This window comes from Eupeodes corollae, chromosome 2 (genome assembly GCF_945859685.1).
Source record: "Eupeodes corollae chromosome 2, idEupCoro1.1, whole genome shotgun sequence".
NCBI classification, from domain to species: Eukaryota; Metazoa; Arthropoda; class Insecta; order Diptera; family Syrphidae; genus Eupeodes; species Eupeodes corollae.
The window spans coordinates 29,975,099-29,996,826 of NC_079148.1; the positions used below are offsets into that span (position 1 = coordinate 29,975,099).

A 21,728-nucleotide genomic window follows, 5' to 3' on the forward strand; every position below is an offset into this window, starting at 1 on the left:
ATTTGGCAGATAAAAACTCTACTACGTTTTAACGACGTATCATAATTTTTAAAATTTACTACAAAAATTATGAAAATTATTTACTTAAAAATGAGGCTGTCGAAACTCTTATGGTGAGTGGATTTTGCTATAGAGCTTTGATTTATTAAATACAAATTACTATTTTTTTGCCAGAATTGGAATATATTCATGTGGTCAAAGACGAATATTATTAACAAGAAGACGCTACAAGCAATTTAATCTGACTGAATTTTTTGTCTTGTTAATAATATTACTATCTCTTTATAATGAATTAAACAACCATCAATTTTTTTTCTAAAAAATCTCATGTTTTCGAAATATTATTATAAAACCTCTAATTGGAAATTCAAAAATGTTTCATTACAAAAATAATAAATATTTAGTCCTTGCAGACAGAAAAATGATAACAAAAAGGTCACCAAAATTTGCTTTACAAATATGGTCACCATTATATATCAACTCTACTTTTTTAATATATGTTTTTAAAAACAGTAAAATTTATTTTCTATGGTCATTGATTCTGTGGCTATGATTTATCCCAATTAAAAAAAAAAAGTTTTCTTCTTTATTATAAATAATTCTGTCTGTCCTTGGTTTGGTACTCTGGTTTAAGTTGAAGTGCTTATATGTTTTTCAATAGGCTGACTAAGTCTTTTTTTGTATACCTTTATAGGTGAAATCATTATGTGAATTGATTATGCGGTTTTCAAAGGAGTTTCGAAGGTTGCATCGGGGTGTGACCAAATTACACATTTCCTTGAAGATATTGACACAAAACTTTAAGTGATTTAGTAAAATGTGAAGGCCATTTAAATTACTCAGTAAAAAAGATGATTTCAATTATTTTAGGACGATTTTATCAACTCTTAACGTGTAAATTAAGTGTATTTACAAAAGGGTTGTCTAAACTTTTAGTAATTTTCAAAATTCATTATGCATTCTTAGTTTCTGACATCTCCAATTAAAAGATCAACCCCCCAGGTTAGATTATGTTAAATTTGCTGTCCATGATGGAACAGGACATACTTAGTTCAGTTTAATGGCCTATTGTGATACCACATGAATCTGGAGCCTTCCTTCTAAGATCAATGAAACCAGTTTAGAGGCTCATTATGCTAATATGATTTAGATCGTTATAAAAGAAATCTCCTAGGTAATTCATTCGTTTTTGAGCTAGAGCAGTGCATGAACAGAGAAGGTGAAGAGATGTTTCCTCATCTTCCTCGTCCATACAGCTTCTGCAAACGTCATTTGAGAATATACCTAGCCGCGTGGCGTAGCCCCCCAGATTAAGGGCTGTTTTGTTCATGAACTGTGACTGCTTAGACTTGCCTCATGCATCATTTCATAATAAAAGGGAATTGGTATATTTTTAGATACCAAAACATTTTAAATATTAAAAATGTTGACCTATGACAACTTAACAATGAAAGCAATTAAAGAAAAATGTCTTGAAAACTTGGTAAAATAAGTATATTTTTGTTAATAGGAACTAAACTGATATGGCTTAAAGAAAATGAACAAAAACTAAGTCTTGATATTTACAATAAGTTGGATGAAAATAATGCAAATAAGTTAACAGATAATATCTCGTGAATCTTCATTTGATTACTTATTCACGAAGTCACTAAACCACACTTCAGTTCATTTCTAAAACTCATGTCAATTTCTGGTAAAGAACGGAAACGCAAACAAATAAATCATCCCTTAATTTATGTAACATTAAAAGTATACACACTCTATCGCATGTCTCAAGCCATGAGTCTTTTATTTAAAACCCCCCACATTTTGGTTTAATCTTTTATTAGAATTGACTAAATTACTAAAATAACTTCTTTTCTATAAAAGTTAAATGCAAATCAAAGCAAAGCAAAAGTTCACATACTCTCCGCCTTCATACATACACTTTGAATATATTTATAAAATTAGCATATTTTTTGTACACTTATAGGTGTCATCCATTCTTTCGAAAATATTTATCCACTTATTCCATAAAGTTGAATATCTATTTCTATTACACTACTTACACCACAAAATAAAAATAAAAAAGAACAAAAGGATTTAAAATGGAAGGATCTTTCTACTTCTATTTGAATCCTGCATATGTTTTTATTTTTGAAAGGAATTGCAACTAAGTTCTATTGATTTTGGATATTTGCCATGTTGGATTGTGACTAAGGGCAAAACAATTGAATGAATAAAAAATAACATTGTTTTCTAGTAAAATAAGATTCAAAGATAAAATTGTGGTAATCTGTTAATTGTTCTCACTTGCTATTGTTCAATTGTTACTTAATTCCTTTGGGAATTGGGGGCAAAAATAAAAGAATGGAAAATAGAAAGAAAATATAATGTTCAATGTCCATAGAAATTGTAAAGGAGGTGATTTATTTTAGATTAAGAGGGCAGCGTTACTAAAAAATGAAGATTGAAAAAAATAATTGCCTATTTCGATATAATATCTGTTCCGAGGAAGTTTTGTGTTCATGAATTATTAAAAAATTATTACTGAGTAACTTTTTTCAAAACTAAACATTTTCAAATACTATATTCAGGAAATATATTTTTGACATGGATACTGAAAACCATAACCTTTAAGCTTTAATTCAAATATATTATTTGTTTGAAAATAGTCTTATCTATAGTTAAAAAAACCTTATTCTTGTAAGGTTTTATTATTTCTTTGAATAAATTCATATTACATAGCAGATTCTTTTATGCTTCTAAAAGGTAATAATACTTTTATATTATTGTCTGCATAAAATTAATCACACTTCATATTTTCTATGACGTAATTGAATTAATAATTCAATACAGTTTACAATTTTACGCCTACAATATACTTTTTCAATTAGGAAATGTAAGTTTTGCCCATTGAATTATTTTATCTATTGCAAGACAAAACTAATCACAATAAAAATTTAAATATTAAATTTTATTGGATTAAAGTTGAAAGATAGTTTTTTTAATTTATAAAGTTCACTTTGTGACTTTTGTTAAGTACAACTAGAAAATGTGATTTTCAACATATACATATATGCGTGTACAATGTATTCGATTGATATAAATTATGAACAAATTGCTACTAGGGTATGTGATGTACATTTGTCAGTCAGAATGAGTCATTATTGTGATAAACATGAAGTGTTATAGGTACAAAGAGATTTAAAAAAAAATATATAAGCCCATCAAAGAGTTTGAATAATATCACTAACTTCTAGTCACGTTTTGAGGCCCATATTCGTCACCGCTGTCTTTGAGGTTTGAATTTAGGTAAAGTTACACAATCATTCTTTTCCCTATTTCCTTCGTCATTTAAGTTAGGTCAATCACCTTTAAAGACGTAAGAAACATTAGCGACAAATGTTTTTCCGAAAACATTGAACATTTTAAAGATACGAGTTTTTTTAAGTTTCTATTGGAAGTTAATGGAAATTGGCACGATATCTATTTTGGAACTGTATAAACTTATTATAATCTTGAAAATATTACACAAGATGAATTACACGTCCATGCTAAATTTAAGATCTCAAAAATTTAAGATTTTATTCTATAATTTACATTTTTTCAATATTTTGCAATTGAAATATTATTTTTTTGTACCTTAAAACAATTTGTGTTAATTGAAACATATTTATTTGAAAATTGAATTGAAATTGCATATGAGGTGTATTTATTTCGATTTCTTAAAAACGTTTTTGTCTGTAAAGGACTAAACCCCATATAGACTGAACTCTGTTGATTGGAAAATAATTAAGCTCAAATTTGAAAGCTTCCAAAAATACTTTTTATTAGATATCATAAGTATCTTGGAAGATACAGGGTGGGGCGTGGTTACATCGTCATCTTAAACTCTCACAACTGAGAGGCTATTAATAGTAGAGCGTTGGTTTATGGCTTGTTGGAAAGCACGTAATCTAAGGTTTTCGTTATGAAGTTCAGTGTCAACAATGCAGTTTACAAAGCAAGGCCATGAAAGCCTACTTTTCTTTCATCCGTTCGATCATCGCAATTCAGCGTGCTTTCACAAACCATTTCAATATCGCACCTGCAGGTCGTGTGACTGATCGGAAATTGATTTGTTTGTAGGTGGACATCTTCTGGGATACTGGTATTGTACAGAAGAAACATAATGGACCTTCCAGAACCGTCAGGACGCCAGAAAACATCGAAAGTGTAAGGGCGGTGATTTTGAAATACCCTAGGTGATCTTCACACAAACATTCGGCTGCTTTAGGGATTTCTAGTCGTAGAGTGCGACGACTTCTTCACGAGGAATTTAATTCTCACTGGTGCAATGGTGCAAAAATTTGATCCACGCGATTATGTTGCGAGAAAAAATGCATTTGAAGCCTTCCTCGAAAAACTGACATTGTTTTCTTTTGTCACGAGGCACATTTCCATATTTCAGAAGCCCCACCGTGCCCAAACTTGAAAAATGAATGTAAGGGAAATGTGGTTTCAACAGGGAGGCGCCAAAGTTGACCCGGCTAGAAGGTCAATGAATATTTTGCGTGAAAACTTTTCCAAACGGCTCATCTCTCTTGAGGCGATCTTCAGTGGCCAGCACGATCAGCCCCATGTGGTTTTTCCTGTGGGGCTGCATTGAATCGTTGGTATACACTGATAATTCAAAAACTCTTCGTCATCTTAAAAATGATATTCGCGCTGCTATCGCCGATATAAGAAGTGGAAAACAATTTCCAATTCCGAGTAACTAATTGCATTGATGAGAACGGTGGCCGCCTTCGAGATGTGGTTTTTAAAACCAAATACAAAAAACTTTAAATGTACTTCTATACGCAAAAAAAATGAAATCAATATTGCCAATACTTTTTGTGTTATGATTTTTCAAAATAAGGAAGTAACCACACCACGGGGGAAAACCGAAATGCCCTTTACCTAAATTTAAGTTAAGATATCTCAGCTACCTCATGGAAGATTTTTTAAATGTTGATACTTTTATTTCAAGCTAAACGTTACTTGTCTCTCAATATTATACCCAACAGTGTACTGTACATTCTTCGTCAAGCCTCGATGGTAAAATTGGCATTTTAAGATTTCTAGAATCTTATTATTTCGATGTTAGAGAAATATATCTTTTTTTAAATTTTTAAAAGATAATAAGTTGGTTTATTACTACACCACTTCTAATAACAATTAAATTTAAATGTCGTGTTATTTTTCCAAAAAAAACTTTAATTTTTCAAAAATTTTATTTGAAAATCGTTAGAGTGGGGTTTCTTTAAATTATTTTTGTATATATATAATTTTTCAGTTTAAATTTAAAAATTGTTTTTGAACACAATTACTTACAATATTACAACATAGGTTTTAAATTTGAATTTCGTAAAAAAAGTAATGATCTATTTTCGAGATATCGAATTTCTCAAAAAATGTTTATATATTTTTAAAAAACAACGACATTTTTGAACATTAAATATTATTAAAAACAGTATAAGACATCGACGTATGGCAAGTATTGCAATCGTACAAATTTCGAAATTTAGAAAAGTCAATAAAAATGGGTCCCCTGTCTGTCTGTCTGTGTCTCCTTGCTACTGCAGCGTCAACTATTGGGACGATTGAGTTAGAACATTAAGGTTTTGAGCCGATTCGAGTTAGCCGTTGTTTTCCTTTTTTTAAGACTAAAAATAAAAGTAGTTAACATACACACTTTTTGCTCAAAAATCAAAAATTAAAATGTTTCAAGATTTTAACTTTTTCCTAATAAAAATGTTTACTTCGTGTTTTTGATTTAATTTTAAAATGTTGTCTTCCATTTTCAACTATGATTAAAACATTTTTTAGAATGCATGTAATGTAAGGTAGATAAAATGCAAATCTATGCTTTGTCAATAATTAAATATGAATGCATTTAGAAATTCATCAGAAGTGCAATTAAAACTTTATAAAGCAGTCACGTATCTTCCAATGAAAATAATCACAATATTTTATTCGTATAATTAGAAACAATAATGGGTCCAATGTATCACACTGCTCATGTTATTGCGCTGAAAGGTTGATTTCAAGCTGAGATTTAATTTAAATATTGAGATCAATATTTCGATATTTCAGTAGAATGAATATATGATTGTCTATGATTTTAAACTTAATAACTTACATGTACATGGCAAATCAAAATCAAAACAGAATCAAATTTTCATAACGCAACGATACTTCAATTAGTATTATTAATCGATTATTTATTCATAAAACTTAACAACTATAATACACAATCGATGATGAACTTTAAAAAATTCAATTCGTGTGTATTATGCTATAAAAGTGATAAATTTAACTATCTGTCTTTTTGTATTCTGTCTAGATAGCACTATGCTTATTTTAATACTAATTATTTTTTGGTTTCTTTTAAATTTTCAGACGGATGAGTGTATGAACTCATTTGAATATTTGTTAAAATTTTGAACTCTCCAAAACTAAACAAAAGAAAGATACATAAAATAACAATCTTTGCATTTGAATTAAAACTCGTTCCGATATTAAAAGTTGAAATTGAAATACAGCCGAAACGGAACATCTTTTATGTTTGATTCTTCTTAACCGAAAGTTGATTTGGAAACGTGAAATAGTCTTCAGTGTAACACATTCTCCAACAGGGTGTTTAAATAAAATAAATAAATATGTTCTCTGTTTTTTTTTGTCCAATTTATAACTGAAATTAATTTCTATTAGTAGGCTATCAGCGTTATTAATTTAAATCAGACCTCATACGTAATTTTTTAAATTGAAATCAATAACGTCAAACAAATGTACTTTCAATGCCAAGCTTCTTCTATTCTGTAAAAGTTACAATTTTCTTAAATTTTGTATGCTTTGTTTCCAAAATGCATCAACATTTTACTAAACGTTATGTAAGACATCTTTTTAACTACTGCTTAAGAGGCTACAAGGGAAGAAGTCCTAAACTCTAAGACGTGCCAATAAGTACAAAATACTCACGTATACTTTATATGTATCATAAATTACGCAACTCTTTTCGAAACATGAAAACTTAATCTACAAAACATTTAACCTAATATTGTGTTCCTGTAAGTAATTTTGTTTTCATTTAAATACAAATTATTCTATGATTATAAATGTCATCACCAAAAATCTTAATCTTTGGTAACAAAAAACAAAATTATTCAAAATATAAGAGTTCAAGTATATTCCTTGAAATGAGATCGCGTGACTGACTAAGTTTTGAGTCCCAAAAAAACACAACCAAAAACGCTTATCGATTAACGCATATTCTACCACATTTCCTTAGCCATTACTATAATTTTGAGTTATTTATATGTATGTTAGTAAGTTTCAATGTTGGCATAATCAAGTTTGCCATCGAATTGAATTTCATTACCATACTTCAAAAAAAAAACAAAGAAAGAAGAATCAAATTAAAACCAAAAAAACAACGAAAAACAACCTCAAAACTTTGGCATAGAACTTCAAATACCAACTCTTCAACCACCATCAATTATTATTACCTCCACGTGCTACCATCATTGGACGTATTATACACTAAGGTCATATACATTGCGCCCAAAAAACTTAACCCATTTGACTTGAAAACGAATTGGAAAACCTTGATTTACAATAAATTCACAATTTTGACCTTCTTGAATGTATTTTGTGTAGGTATATGAATTGTATGAAGGTATTTACACATGCAAAACTGAAATAAGAAATTTTCCAGTCAAGTACAGCATATTGAGTTCTTTTTGTCAAGGAGTTTTTCTAAAGAAATGCACGAGGTTACAGTGATGTGCTCAAAACTTTTGAATACTGTCAAATATAGTGAAATACATAAAAACCCCTTTTAAAATAATATTTACTTCAAAGATATGAATTAAGTGTTGTTATTTCCATTTTTTTAATCAAAAACTGAAATGCATTTCAAATGGAAAAAAATCACCTGAGTCTCGCCAATGTCTCGTATGACAGCACGACACACTTCTCGATATCTGTCTAGAGTTTTTATTATTAAAATTTGAATTTTTAGTTTCATATCGTCTCATATCGTTATGTAAAAGTTTTGCACAATTGCTAAGATTAAAATCTTATTTTAATATTTCAAAAATAGGTGGCATTTGTTTTACCGGGTGTTTTCAGTTTTGTCACTCAGTTCATTCTCAATTTGGTTTTTCTTTTCATAATAAAAAGACATCCTCCTGAACAACTTTTCCAAATCGTGCAAATTTATTCCCGAAATAATAGATCAATTCGAGTGAAGTATTAAAATAATCAGTTTATATAAAATGGAAAATTTTGGTAAGCGTATTATCACGCTCATATATTTTTTTTGGGATTATGTGCAGTGGCTTGTCTAAGGAGATAAACGGCGCGTTATTGCTGATATAGATAGATAGATAAGTTCTTTACTTTTTCTTTACAAAGTTTACAAATTTTTATACTTAAGAATAAGGACATGGCAATACTGGCCTGAGATGACATTTCATATATGATTTAAAAATAAAAGAAATCATAAAAAAGCAAACATTTTAAAATATAAAAAATAAATAAGTAGCAAAAGATATGAAGAAATATATTTATATAAAACAATGATATCAATTTTAACGTGATTTAAAACACAAAACATTACACAATTCAGTTATGATTAGCTATTTTTAAAATAATATCAATTTCAACGTAATTTTACACACAAAAGAAATAATATCAAATTTTGTATGATCAGCAACAAAGCAATATATTGTTAGGTATACAACTTGGTCTAAACTGCAATAAGCGGGTAATAGAATAGGTTTAATATATGAAACTGTAACGGTAAGAATGAGCATGTTGGCAATACTTAAAGAGGCTGCGCCAGCCCATTGCTCCATTTAAAATTTCAAAAAGTTTTTCCAAGGATATAAAACTTTCCCGAAAATGCAACCGACGAATTTCTTGTAGAATTGCTCCATTTAAAATTTCAAAAAGTTTTTCCAAGGATATAAAACTTTCCCGAAAATGCAACCGACGAATTTCTTGTAGAATAGGACAAGTAGCAACGAAATGTTAAATATCTTCATTCACTCTTCCGTTACATACGAGTAGATCACTTACCTGGGGCAAGTCTGGTCGATGAGGTACAAAGTTTAAATTTAAAATTTCAACTCTTGCTCTAAAAATAATACTTATAACCGAGGCTGAAAATTCATTACTAAAGTTAGAGACTTAAGAGGGTAGTTGGTGGTTTAAATGACTGTAAATAGCTCTTGAAGTAGATGAAGATGCTCTGAAAAGATTATCCAGAAACATTTTGTGAGCCACCTTAGCAATCACATCAGCAAATTGAGCCTGCCAATCGGTCACATTAGTTTCTGATAAGTTTAAACTTGTTTCGTACGAGTAAGCTAGTTCGTTCCAGCCATTAAACGGGGAAGCATTCTTTCGAAGTAATTTTCTTAAAATGATTTTGTGAAGACAAGTTTTACTTCTTTTCAACACTCTAGTAAGAGTTCGCACTTGCCTTAAAATTTTGTATAAATATAAGGACTATTCCTGACTCTACATATATGGCGTAGTTGGGCGTTGAGTTAGGCAAACGAAATATCGTCTTAAAAAAGTTCCATTGTACAGTTTCAAAGGCTTCGAAGTATGCGTATCCAAAAACTTGAACGCCATATGCCATGCATGCATTTACTGCGATGAAAACTTTGTACTTAGACGTTAAATCAACATTTTGGTTCTAAAAAAACATTTGCCACCTTATGTTAAGTGCCAATTTAGCTTCGTTGCTTTTTTCTTTAGAGTGCTTTAGATAGCTTAAATTGTAGGTCAAGAGGACACCCAAATATTTGAACTCCTGTACAACCTCAATATTTGTATTATTTAGAGACCATTTTTCTTCAGCTCGCCTTCTTGATTGTCTCTTTTCAAATAGAACAATCTTAGTTTTCTGGGTATTAATTTGCAAGCCCCAAGACTTGCAAAATTAACTTAGACGGTTTATTTGCATTTGTAGCGTGAAAGGATTATCAGCAAGCATAACTAGATCAACAGCGTACAACAGGACTTTAATTAAAATTTTAGCAAAATTAACTCCACCGGAAGAAGATCGCAGATATCATCTATAAACAGGGCAAATAATAATGGGTTGAATATACAACCTTGAGGAACACCTGAAGTTGTTTCAAATCGATTTGAAAATGTGATACCGTCCCATACCCTTTTTAATAAATTAAAAATAAGAATTTATCAAAATTAAATATTCACACTTGTCAAAGTTTTAGAATTGTATAGGATATGACTTGATAGAAGGAAAACATTTTACTTTTGGGTATACACATGAATCCCAAATGTCACCTCAAATTTCTAAAACAACCCTATTCTAAAAATGGACATTTATCACCAAACCTTTGGCTTTTTAGGACAACATTCTGATATATATAAAAAGATAACATCGAATACACATAAAATATTTTACTTTAAAAAACAGTAGATGCCTTAGTTGTACTTAAAAAAAAAATGTTCTTAAAACATACGTTCCAAAACCGGCTACATTTTTATTACCAGTAGTTTTGAAAAGTTATAAGATTTGCTTTTGATTTCCATATATCATTATTGCAAAAAAATCTTTTTGTACAAGAAAATTGAATATAAAACAAACAATATTTCGTTAATAAAAGTCAGTAAAATGAAAAACTTTAAGAATTAAAGTTTTCTAAAAGAGATATTTTTTACAGTTTTATTCTCTCCATAATCTTGACCGTATTTACAATAGAACACAGAGTGAGTTATCATTATTTTGTATGCCTTGGAAAAACATATTATTTTTTATTTTGTTAGAAATCTAAATCCAATTTTTGTCACACTCATTCACCTTGAGGTCAAACAAAAATTAAAATCTGCTTAGAATTATTTTCTTAACTCAAAACTTGATCAATTATAAAATCTTGTATCCTCAAATGGATAAACAATTGGTTTTACATTTTATATTGAAATTGTCTCCAAAACCGAATATCAAATATTTGCAAACACTTAAAATCATTGGTTAACATTTTGAGAATTAATTGCGTTAGGTTATAGGCTACGGGTATTTTCCATTCTTCTAGAAAATAACAAAATCAATATAACTACATATACCTATACTGCCCTAAAGTCCTAAAATGCAAAACTATAACCAAACCAATTTATATGTGTATTCTATTCGCTTCACTTCAATTCCAATAGCAAACATAATTTGAAAGATTTCTCCTTCACCTGAATAAATTTTAGTTGCCTCAAAGAATAGGTTAGATTTATCATACCAATTTTATATACCGACGGTGACGTCATAAAGGACCTTCACTTTAAAAATTCATTAAGCGATTATTCCAAATTGCCCCCATATGCATTTATATATACGTATACACAAAAACATGCATATAGCTCCTTATATGTAAATATGTATCTGAACAATCGCATTGGATAATGAAGTCTGAAAAACAACACAAACTATCAATATATATGTATATATTTATAACAGAGAGAGACAGAGAGAAAGGTTGAATTTATGCACATAAGGATATATTACCTATATATGATCTCGTAAACTATTAGCACGAAACATGAATAAATTATTAAAGCAAAAGGACTTTACCACAATTAAAAAATAAACAAAAAAAATAACTAACAAAATAAAAACATGACATTGACACACATAATGACACGCGAATACTTGTGTAAAAGTAGGCGGTTGGTTAATTTGCAAACAATTTTCATTCTTCTACTCATAATATTTCTTTTTGTAGTTTTTTTTTGTTGTTTTTTAAGTGCAGAGACTTTTTTAGTTAATGGTAGAAAAAAAAAGTTAAAATAAAAACACAAATACTATATTTATGTATATGTATGTGAAAAGCATATCCTTGATGTGAATAGTGCTCAATCACGCACAAGTTTAAACTCATATCTAATTATCTGTTGAGGTTGAATGGGTGGGTTAATTGTAGGACTAACGGTCATATATAAGTACTTCGGTCATAAATAAGACCATGACCAATATTAATTTTAACGTGTAGTTACCTACATGGAAAAGGCATCCCTCATACATATATAGTAATATAAGCTTATTTCAATTACATTATTTAACAAGGACTTAAACTGTGTCGTCGTAATTCTGCAATTTAATAATATCCCCGTAGTATATTATTTATGTTAAAGTGCTTGATGATTCACCGGATTTCGATGGATCACTTTAAATGGGTTCATTAGCAGTGGATGATGAAGAATCTTTTGGCAGAAATAAACACAAAGGGTGTACATTTATTAAATAAAGTTTCAAGTATGTTTAATTTCAACTTCGTTTGGATCATTTTTGCATAATCATATCTACATACATCAAAAACGCAATTTTTTCAAAAGCTGAATTTTCTTAATAGTTCAAAAAACTGCAATTGTAATTTTTCATACAGGTTTCAAGTGTCATTTTTAACTTTGGCGATGTTTTTATTATATGTGTGACATTAACACATTTTCAACAATTTAGTAAAACGTTAAAGCAATTTACAAGATGATAATTTTAAACGATTTCAACATCTGACTGTCTTCTAAGACTTAACCAAAGTTTAAAGTATGGAATAGTGTAACGTTTAATTTGCTAAATGCTTATGGATTGTACTGTACTTATCCTAGGAAAAATTTATTCCAAATTTGATTTTTTTGTGTGCTTTTTACAATTCATGATTTACAATCGTTTTTGTTTGAAATTTAGACAATTTTTTTGATACAGGAGCATTTGGAATATTTAAAAACTCAGCTCTGTGCGATATTTGATCTACAGACCAAATCACTTCTAAGAGCTATACGCTACGCTGGGTATAGTATTGGCAAGTTAACAGTTCGAAATTTGATTGAAAACGTTAACACCTCATACCGAACTACGTATGGAAGGCTTAAGGTTTCACAATAATTGCATGTACTTGTATAATAACATATTTTTGTTGTGTACAATTTATCTTATAAAGAGTAATTTATTAAAGCTATAGGAAAATTTTTCAAAAAAAAAAAAAAAAAACAAATAAAATTAACAAAAAAATTTATGAAATCTATGTATATTTGAATCGATAGTACGGTCGATACAATTTAATGTTTGATGACTATTTTATGCAAATGTTGACCTTGACCGCGCCTCAAATGGTCCATCCGCTAAGTCCAATTTTAGCATTCTTATCCAATGCGCCAATTGAAGCGGAGTTGTCTGCATAGAAATGAGCTTTAACATAGCCTCACAAGAAATAGTCTAGAGGCGTTAGATTGCACGGTCTAGGCGGCCAATTGACCGGTCCCGAACGTGGAGTAAAATGTTCACCGAACTCGCCTCTGTGTTGTTGAAACCACATGTCATGCAAGTCAAGCTCTAGCATTTTGGGCAAAAAAAAGTTGGATATCATCTCACGGTACTGCTCACCATTCACAGTTGCATTCCGGTTCGCATCAACTTTGAAGAATTACATTCCAATGTTTCCACCAGCCCATAAACCGCACCAAACTGTGACTTTTTCTGGCTGATATTCACTCGAAAATCGATAATTCTGGTTATTTAGGTACCGATTGAGCCAAAAATGAGCTTCGTCACGCGCTGGATGATTTTTCTTTACAGAGCACGCATTTTGATAATAAAATTGAATAACTTGCAACCGTTGTTCGTTTGCAAGATGATTCATGGTTAAGTTATAGACCAAACTGAAGATTTTTGATAGTGAAAAAAAACACGAAACGTGCGTCAGCTGTTTAAACCAGTGTTGCCAAAGAGATAATAGCTAAATAATCACCTTTAAAGAGCAGTGAATAGAATGATGCAGTCTACTTTTGGGAATTGTAATTAAAAGTTACGTTAAAGTTTGTTGGCTTTGTTTATTTTCACGAACTGTCACTGTTTAGACATTTTCGAATGCATCTTTCATATTCGAAGGAAATTCAAAATTTACAAGTAAACAAAATGATTTGCTCTTAAATTGTTAAATATTTAATAAATTGTTACTAAGTAAAATCCAAAGCCCAATAAGTTTGAAATTTTGCGCTGTTGTTCCAACCAAAAGTTCTTTAAAAAGTGACACATGACTTTTTCCAGTAATAATATCCTTACATACAAGAGGTATATACGAGTATTAATAATAATAAATTTGTTTTGCAAAAATTTAAAAAAAAAATTGTCAAAATAATAAACTATTCATGTGTGCGAGTCATGTCAGGGATGAAGGGGACCTACAGTTTTTTTGCCGAATCCGAACAGATAATTTGAGAAAGCACTTTATATGAAAATAATAGCTCCTGGAGGATTTTTCAATTTTTCGCAAGAGGCAGTAACCGTGAAAAAAAATCCCAAGACAAGATGACAGTCTTAAGCACGCACAATCATTCCACGGGTACGTACGATATCTTCACAAATTGTATCTTAGGCTTGTATCGATTGTGGAGTATTGACTTGGCATAGACATTATTTTGCACGTTGCTCCAAAGAAAACAAATTAAGATGTGAAACCACAATATCCCTTTAGATCATGTTCGATATTTCCGAACTCTGATAACAAAATATTCTTCGATCCGTTAATGAAGTGTTTATTGTTCCATTAATAGTATTGGAGTAGTTTTTTTATTTTCAAATGCTAAACAAATTATAGAACTTCGAAAGAGGATGTTCAAAATTACACCTGTTATTAGAAACCCCTTTTTATATTATGTATATTTTTGGTTAAAATTTCAGAAAAAAAATTAAGTGCTAATATTTTAAATATTAACCAAGAATTCCATTCTAAACAATATTTAAGAAAATCAAGTAAATGTTTTTGTAATTCTTACACCGAAATAGAATTTTCAGTCCTAAATACAAATTTAGTACCACAGGTTTGATTTGTTTATATCATCTAAGTCCAAAAAGAAAATTTCGAACACTTAACAATCAAATCAAAATAATGTATACAAATTAAACTTTTAATGAAAAGATAGAGCAGATTTGGTTGAAAATGGAATTGTGAACTAGGAACTAAAACTATTATTTAAAGAAAAATAATTTGTTGCCACGCCCATTTTTTAAAATAAGAAAGTGCGTTCGCACGTCCGTACAATCGCGACGTTTTTTTCGTCCGTATGTCTGTATACGTCCGTACGTTCTCGAAGTTTTTTTCGTCATCAATAGGTCAAGGACCAGTAGAGATATCGACTTAAAATAAATTTAGTTATATAGATAATAATTCGCAAAGATGCAGAAAAACCTCTCAAACAAATTGCGTAGGTGGTTTTTTTGCCCAGCAGCTTAAAAAAAGGTTACAATTTTTGTTAACCCTAAATATCACACGAACCACAAACGCTAGCGACTTGAATAAAATATCATATTATATATTCCAACATGATACCAAACTGATTTATTTTTCGAAGAAATTCCAACTAACGGTTTTTTATATATCACGAAAAAAAAACAGACAAAATATTTGTAAACGCGAATATTTTACGAAGAAAAAAAGATTTTATCTCCAAAGTAATTTTATGCCACGAGGAATAAAATTGTTTTTGACATCTGGTAAAATTTTGAGAAAAATTGAGAGGACAGTTTTTTTAAGAAAGAGATAATAAAGAGAAAAAAAATTAATAAAAGTTGTTAAAAAACTGAATTTTGACTCAAATATCTTTTCCGAAATTTGAGGTATTAACTTCAAACTAATTTCATCTTATAAGAAATATTGTTTTCAACATCCGGTTAAATTTTGAGAATAATCAAATTGACAGTTTTCTTCTAAAAAATAAAAACCTAAATAAAACTGAAACTTGTAAACATTTACTTTCGACTCAAATATCATTTCAAAAATTATAATTAGTGTCTCCAAACTTATTTTATCTCACAGAAAATGTTGTTTTTGACATTTAGTATTTTTATTTTTATAAAACTGTCCAACTGTTTGCAAAAATTGGTTTTCGACTAAAAATCTCGTTAACTAAAATAGATTTTAAAATCAAACTATTTATTTTGTTCATTTAAAATGTTAACGAAAAGTTCAACTGACAACTTTTTTAACAAAACATGAAACCCAACGAACCTTTTAAGCAAGACAAATCGACTGACGGGATGTGTAATTATCAGTGTGGGTCGCACCCAGTATCTTTTTTCAATTTGTTTTCGTGTTGTTTAAAGTTGAATGTATTATGTTAGCCACGTTAATGGTTCTGACCGAAATAGGTGTCGGTTGCAATCAAATTTGACTTCTTTTTCATCTGATTAATCATCATTGAGTGAACTGATATTTCGGTGAAATGTCATTATTTCTACGTTTTACCCTTTGCTTCAAAATTGCGTGATGTGAATGTCAAAGGTCATTCAAAGGTTATTAATGTATCTTTCGTTACAGATTTTAAAAACATGAAATCATAAAACACTTTAAATGTTTCCGTGACACAAAATTACATCCAACAAGATGTTATTTATATTTTTGTGTTATTAATTTGCCTTTTAATCAGTTCCTTAAGACTCATAAATCATTTTTCCATATTTCTTTGTTTGCACTGAGGCGCCAAAATAACTAGTCTGCTTGTGCGTAGCAAAAACTAAAATAACAATAAATCTACCAAAAACTTAACGTTGACTTCTCCGCTTATAAATATTGTATAAATATACATATCTATCTTCAAAACTACAAAGTATATCTACATGAAACTTGTGAATTCTCATCAAAAAAAAAAGAAAGGAATATTATTGTGCGTATTACACATGTTCGAATCAAATGCTAAAATGGATATATACTCAATTCATATTGTATATATATGTTTTATACTAAAAATCGGTGCCTTGGCGCCTTGTTGTCTGTAACTATTATTAGATTGAAATTTTATCGATTCTACGTCAGTTTGTGCGAAACGCCTTCTTATACACACGTTAAATTATGCAAAAAGTAAGAATTGGGTGAGGTTTGGTATGTAGAGTTGGAAGGTAAAGGAGGTAACTGGCCTTAAGATGGGAACAAAAAAGCAATTCAATTGTGGGAAAAGAAATTCCACGCACAATATAGAATACTTGAGAAAAAACTAAACATGTTTTTAAAATATCAAGAATTTAGATGATAGAAAAAGAATTTCAAGAAATAAAAAGAAAAGTTAATGTATTTATATATATACTTTTCCATTGAATCCTTTTTCTTTGACGATGACTTATGTCGTCTGGGCCGCTGCATCAAAGGATCGTCCAACTGCTTACCGCCACCGCCACCTGCCTGTGCGCGCATGCTACTCGGTGGCGGCCCTGATGACTTTTTTGCCGCCTTTTTCTCCTTGGGCGTTTGCTCCTTTATGGTGCCTTGTTTACCGACCGTTGTCGCCGTTGTTCCTTTCTTGCGACCACCACCAACGGTGCCAAAAAGTCTGCGCTTCTTTTTCTCGGTCCCACGACCTCCAGCACCACCGACACCGACACCACCCCCAGCCCAATCGTCATACTGGCTGAAATTGCTGTCAAGGTCTGTTGCAATGCTCCCAGTCCCGGCCCCCTTTTCGCAAGGGAACTGATATGTATTCAGGGTATTCAAGGTGGTCGAAGTCAATTGACGGCTAAGGTGATTATTGTTCAACTGATTTTCGTCTATGATAATCGGTATATTGGTGGTAGTGGTAATGTTAGTGTTGAGGTCATATGAATTTGGATTCACATAGATATGGTTATTATTTAGCAAATTTGATTCACGTTGTTGTTGTTGTTGTTGTTGGTGCTGTTGTTGGGGTTGATTTAATTGTTGTTGTTGTTGTGATGGTGGTTGAGCTGGGATATGTTGAGGAACAGCATCAGCATTGTTGTTATTCTGTTGGTCAGCATTGGTTGCATGTTGCTGTTGGCGCGCCTGTCTTTGACTGGTTGCTGTTGTTGAAGTGCAACTACTGCAACATTCACAAGTTCCACAACCAGGGGCACCCATTATTTCTTTTTAATATTTTATATTTTGATTTAATAATTATATATTTTTGTTTTGTTTTTATTTGTTTCTTAAACCTAAATTTTATATTTTAGCAAAACCGAAAAATTGTTCCAAAAATACTGGAAAGCCACTAATTTATCACAGTTTCTTATGAATTTACTTTTTGAACACTATTAAGCGAGTATATAATTTAGTACTAAGCATTATTTAATATTTTTTTATATCTAAACAAAAACAATTTTCAAAAATGCATTGGAATATCAAAAGCGCGCAAGCAACTGTTGCAATATTATAAAAAAGTGTCAAAAATTGTTGTTGTTGTTGTTTTTGATTTTGTTTTATTTTTTGGTTTAAAATTTTGTGCACTGATTAATTATATGAGGGTAAAGTAGGTACATAGATTTAGCATCTCTTCAAAAAAAGCAATTTTGTATTTTATAATTTTATATTACAGATTTTAATTTTGAAAGACCGTTGAAACTTTATTTTTAGAATCACAGACTTAAGTCAGGACGTTCACTAGAAACAAGAAGTGCACAGGCACACACCACACATATGATGTTGGGTTTTGAACGCGCATCAGCAACAGTTGCAATTTCAAATGTAAATAGGTATAAGTAAAAATTCAAAAACCGTCGTTCAAAAAAGCATTTATCTGTTTTGAATATGACTCATTTAAGGATCTACCATCACAATGTCACAATGCGTAGGGTTGGTACACATCGAGCAAGCGTCATCGTTATTTTTTTATTTAAAATATTAAAATCCTTTCAAAAAAGTAGTCACATTTTAACTATTGTTAAATTTTCTATTTTCTTTTTCAAGTATAAAATTTTAGATTTTTCAAAACATCACTTGCACTTTCTCTGCACGCACTAAGCGCAGAGCAGAGACGGAGAGTTCATTTTGAATTCATTTGAAGAGCGCACATATTCACTTGACACATCACCACCATCACCTTCAAACAACTGTCATTTGCTATTTTTATTTTTGTGTTGCTTTTTTTGAAAAATTTTTACATTTAACGGTCTTTGGGGTTACTTGTAACGACGTTTCGTAACCATCAACTAACTAACTGAAATATCGTTAGTCAAGTGGAGCAACCGAATTCGAAATATACCCATATCCTTTTTTTAGTAGTAGTAGTTTTTTCTTTTATTTTATTTCTTTTTATTTTGTTTTTGCTTTTGTCCTTTTGCTATAGGTTTGTGTTTTGTTCTTGTGCTGTTCGTCGTGTCGTGGTTGCTGCTGGTGCTGGTTCTGCTTCTGCTTCTGCTGCTGCTGGCTGGACTGGTATAACGTTGCTAGTCGTAGAGTAGTCGGCACGGCACAGGATGAAAGAGTGTATAGTTTTTGAAATCGTGTCCTGCTGATGTGTACACACAGCAGCATTTCTTTCCTTATTATTAAGTTGTATGAGTGTTATGGTATGGTTTCGATTTTCATGGTAGATGGCAACGATGACGATGATGATGACGACGACGACAACAAGGACGATGTTGATGGGATTTATGCTTGTGTACTATTTTTTTTTTTTTCAGTTTTATAGAACCAGAGAAGAAGGGAATGTGAATATATTTTTTCGGGTTTGCTCTCTGTGTTCGTCGTACTATGCTAGTTTTTAGCAATGATTATGATCCGGGTGTTGTTTCCGGTTGTGGTAGCGTTATTCGCCATCGCCATACCAAACCGCACTACTGTAGAAGTAGAGATACCTACCTACCACCGATGACGAGTAGAATAAGAGAGGAAGGTATTTGGGTGTATGTGGTGAAAAGGACATGCGAATAAAATTTCGCAATTGTGTTTTTCATGTGTTATTTATTTTAATTTTTGTTTTTTCTTTCTCTTTTTGTTTCACAATGATAATAGCTTTTTACCTTACCAAATTAAATAGTTTGTTTATATTTTAAATAAACAAAGATACCTAAAGGTAAATATGTGCGACATGCATGATTGTATATAAGGTGACCATATATTGTTTTTTTTTTAATTTAATAGGTATGAGCTGTAATGTAAAGAAATGTGGTTTTTGGGAAAATGTGTCCTAAATAAAATGAAATTATAAAATTCCAAACTTTAGGTTAAAATTTTGTGAAATATGTCCTTCTTTTAAGGCTACAGACAAATTTGTTTAACTATTACGGTTATATTTATAATTTTGAGATATTTATATTTTTGAGATAGTAGGAATTCGAAGGTATTACAGTTTAGAACCTGAATTAAAGTAAGATAAACTCGCTTAAAGGAAGGTTTTCATGTATCGGTCTTGGAAGTATGGTTGTTAGAAAATACAATATATTTGATTGAATGCGAACAAAAATTTGTTTAAAGACGAAAAGTTTTGGTAATTAACTCTTTAAGAACTTTTTTGTTTACTAAATATATTTTGGCAACATTTTAAGCAGGTTTATATTGAATTATTAGTACCCGTAGCATGATGGTTAGTGCATTGGACTGTCATGCCAGAGGTCTTAGTTTCAATCTCTGTTTGTGTAATTTTTTCACGAGTACTGCCTCTTGACAGGAATTGACAAGAGGCTAAAAAGTGCTTTCTCAAATTAATCGTTCGGATTTGGCTTTAAACTGTAGGTCTCTTTCATCCCTGACAACATTACTGGCAAACAGGAATGGTTGAGATATGTAAGTCGCTAGACTCTTGTTCTCAACGGACTTTTGCTCATAACTTATTTTAAAAATTGAATTATTAACATGATCTTTGAGCAGTAAGCTTTAATCATTTTAACTTTTAGACTTTTGTTTAAAGTCAAACAATTTTCTTATTTAACTCTTACAGAAAACATTTAAAAAAAAAATTTGATGCCAAAGAATTTTAAATCGACAAAACCCATAAAACATTACTACAAAACCACAAAACTTGAAACATCCTATGGATAAGGTTTAAGGATTTTCTGATTAAGAGTTTTCTAAATATTTAGCTATTTACAAACTATCAAAAAATTTCAATTATTTGATAACTTGTAGAAACCTATTCTCTTTTATTCAAGACGGTGCATCAAAAAATAAGTTAAACAAACCTTAATCTAGAAAACAGACCTATTCAGTTCACAAGTCAGAAACTCAGAAGTCATATATCAAATTACTAAAAGTTAAACTATTGATTTTGTATTTAATCGTTTGAACTTTATTACACAAAGATCAATTCATTTAAATAGTTCTAGTCTCGGTTTATTAAAAATTTTAACTCGGTTGTGTTCTAATTGATTTCTTTATAAAATTCTCGAGTGTTAGAACCTTGATTAAAATCTCAGTCTGACAAAAACTTCGATTAATTAGAATCTTAAGTTTTAGGTTTAAGTATAATAGAACTCGGCTCGTTTAATTAATTAATTCTTTGAACGATTAATTGATCAGGCAATATTGTTTTTTTTGTGCATTAATAATAAATTGTTAGAATATAAAGTTATGGACACGGAACAAATACACATACTATGTGTTTTTATGTAAATATAATGTATGTAGATTTTAATGTTAACCTTCTGATCTTTAAGACACACAAGAGATCTTAAAAACCATGGTAATTTTTCCAAGAAATAACGTCAAATCTCAAACATGCAATATGTCCAAAGGTAGATATTTAATTTGTTTAAAGAATTCAATTCGTCTAAGTGGACATTATGTCCTTTAAAGAAGAAAGTTATGTTATTCTCAATAACGTTTTCTTAACAACGGATGCAACCTTGATACCCTCGCCACTGTAACTTCAATTCTATGAATGTTACAATGAAGGCATAAGGTGCATTGACCCTGTTTCAATTCATGTAACCTTAAGAACAGAATTTTAAAGATAAACCGAGAGTTATTAGATGG

General features: G+C 30.4%; 1 protein-coding gene across 7 annotated transcripts in view; it reads right to left on the reverse strand.

Annotated features, from left to right (window-relative positions):
• LOC129948548 (potassium voltage-gated channel protein Shaker) overlaps positions 1-21,728 on the reverse strand; it is a 190,817-nt gene that overhangs the window by 93,016 nt on the left and 76,073 nt on the right. Inside the window, exon 1 of one of the 7 annotated variants that reach the window (XM_056059594.1) lies at positions 17,107-19,884. The exons of 4 other annotated variants lie outside the window; for them this stretch is intronic. In XM_056059594.1, coding sequence (XP_055915569.1) covers positions 17,107-17,897 — 791 coding nt within the window. In that variant the 5' untranslated portion in view covers positions 17,898-19,884. Of the gene's footprint in view, positions 1-17,106; positions 19,885-21,728 lie in introns of those variants that run through there. 2 more of the 7 variants (XM_056059596.1, XM_056059595.1) reach the window with 2 other exon arrangements.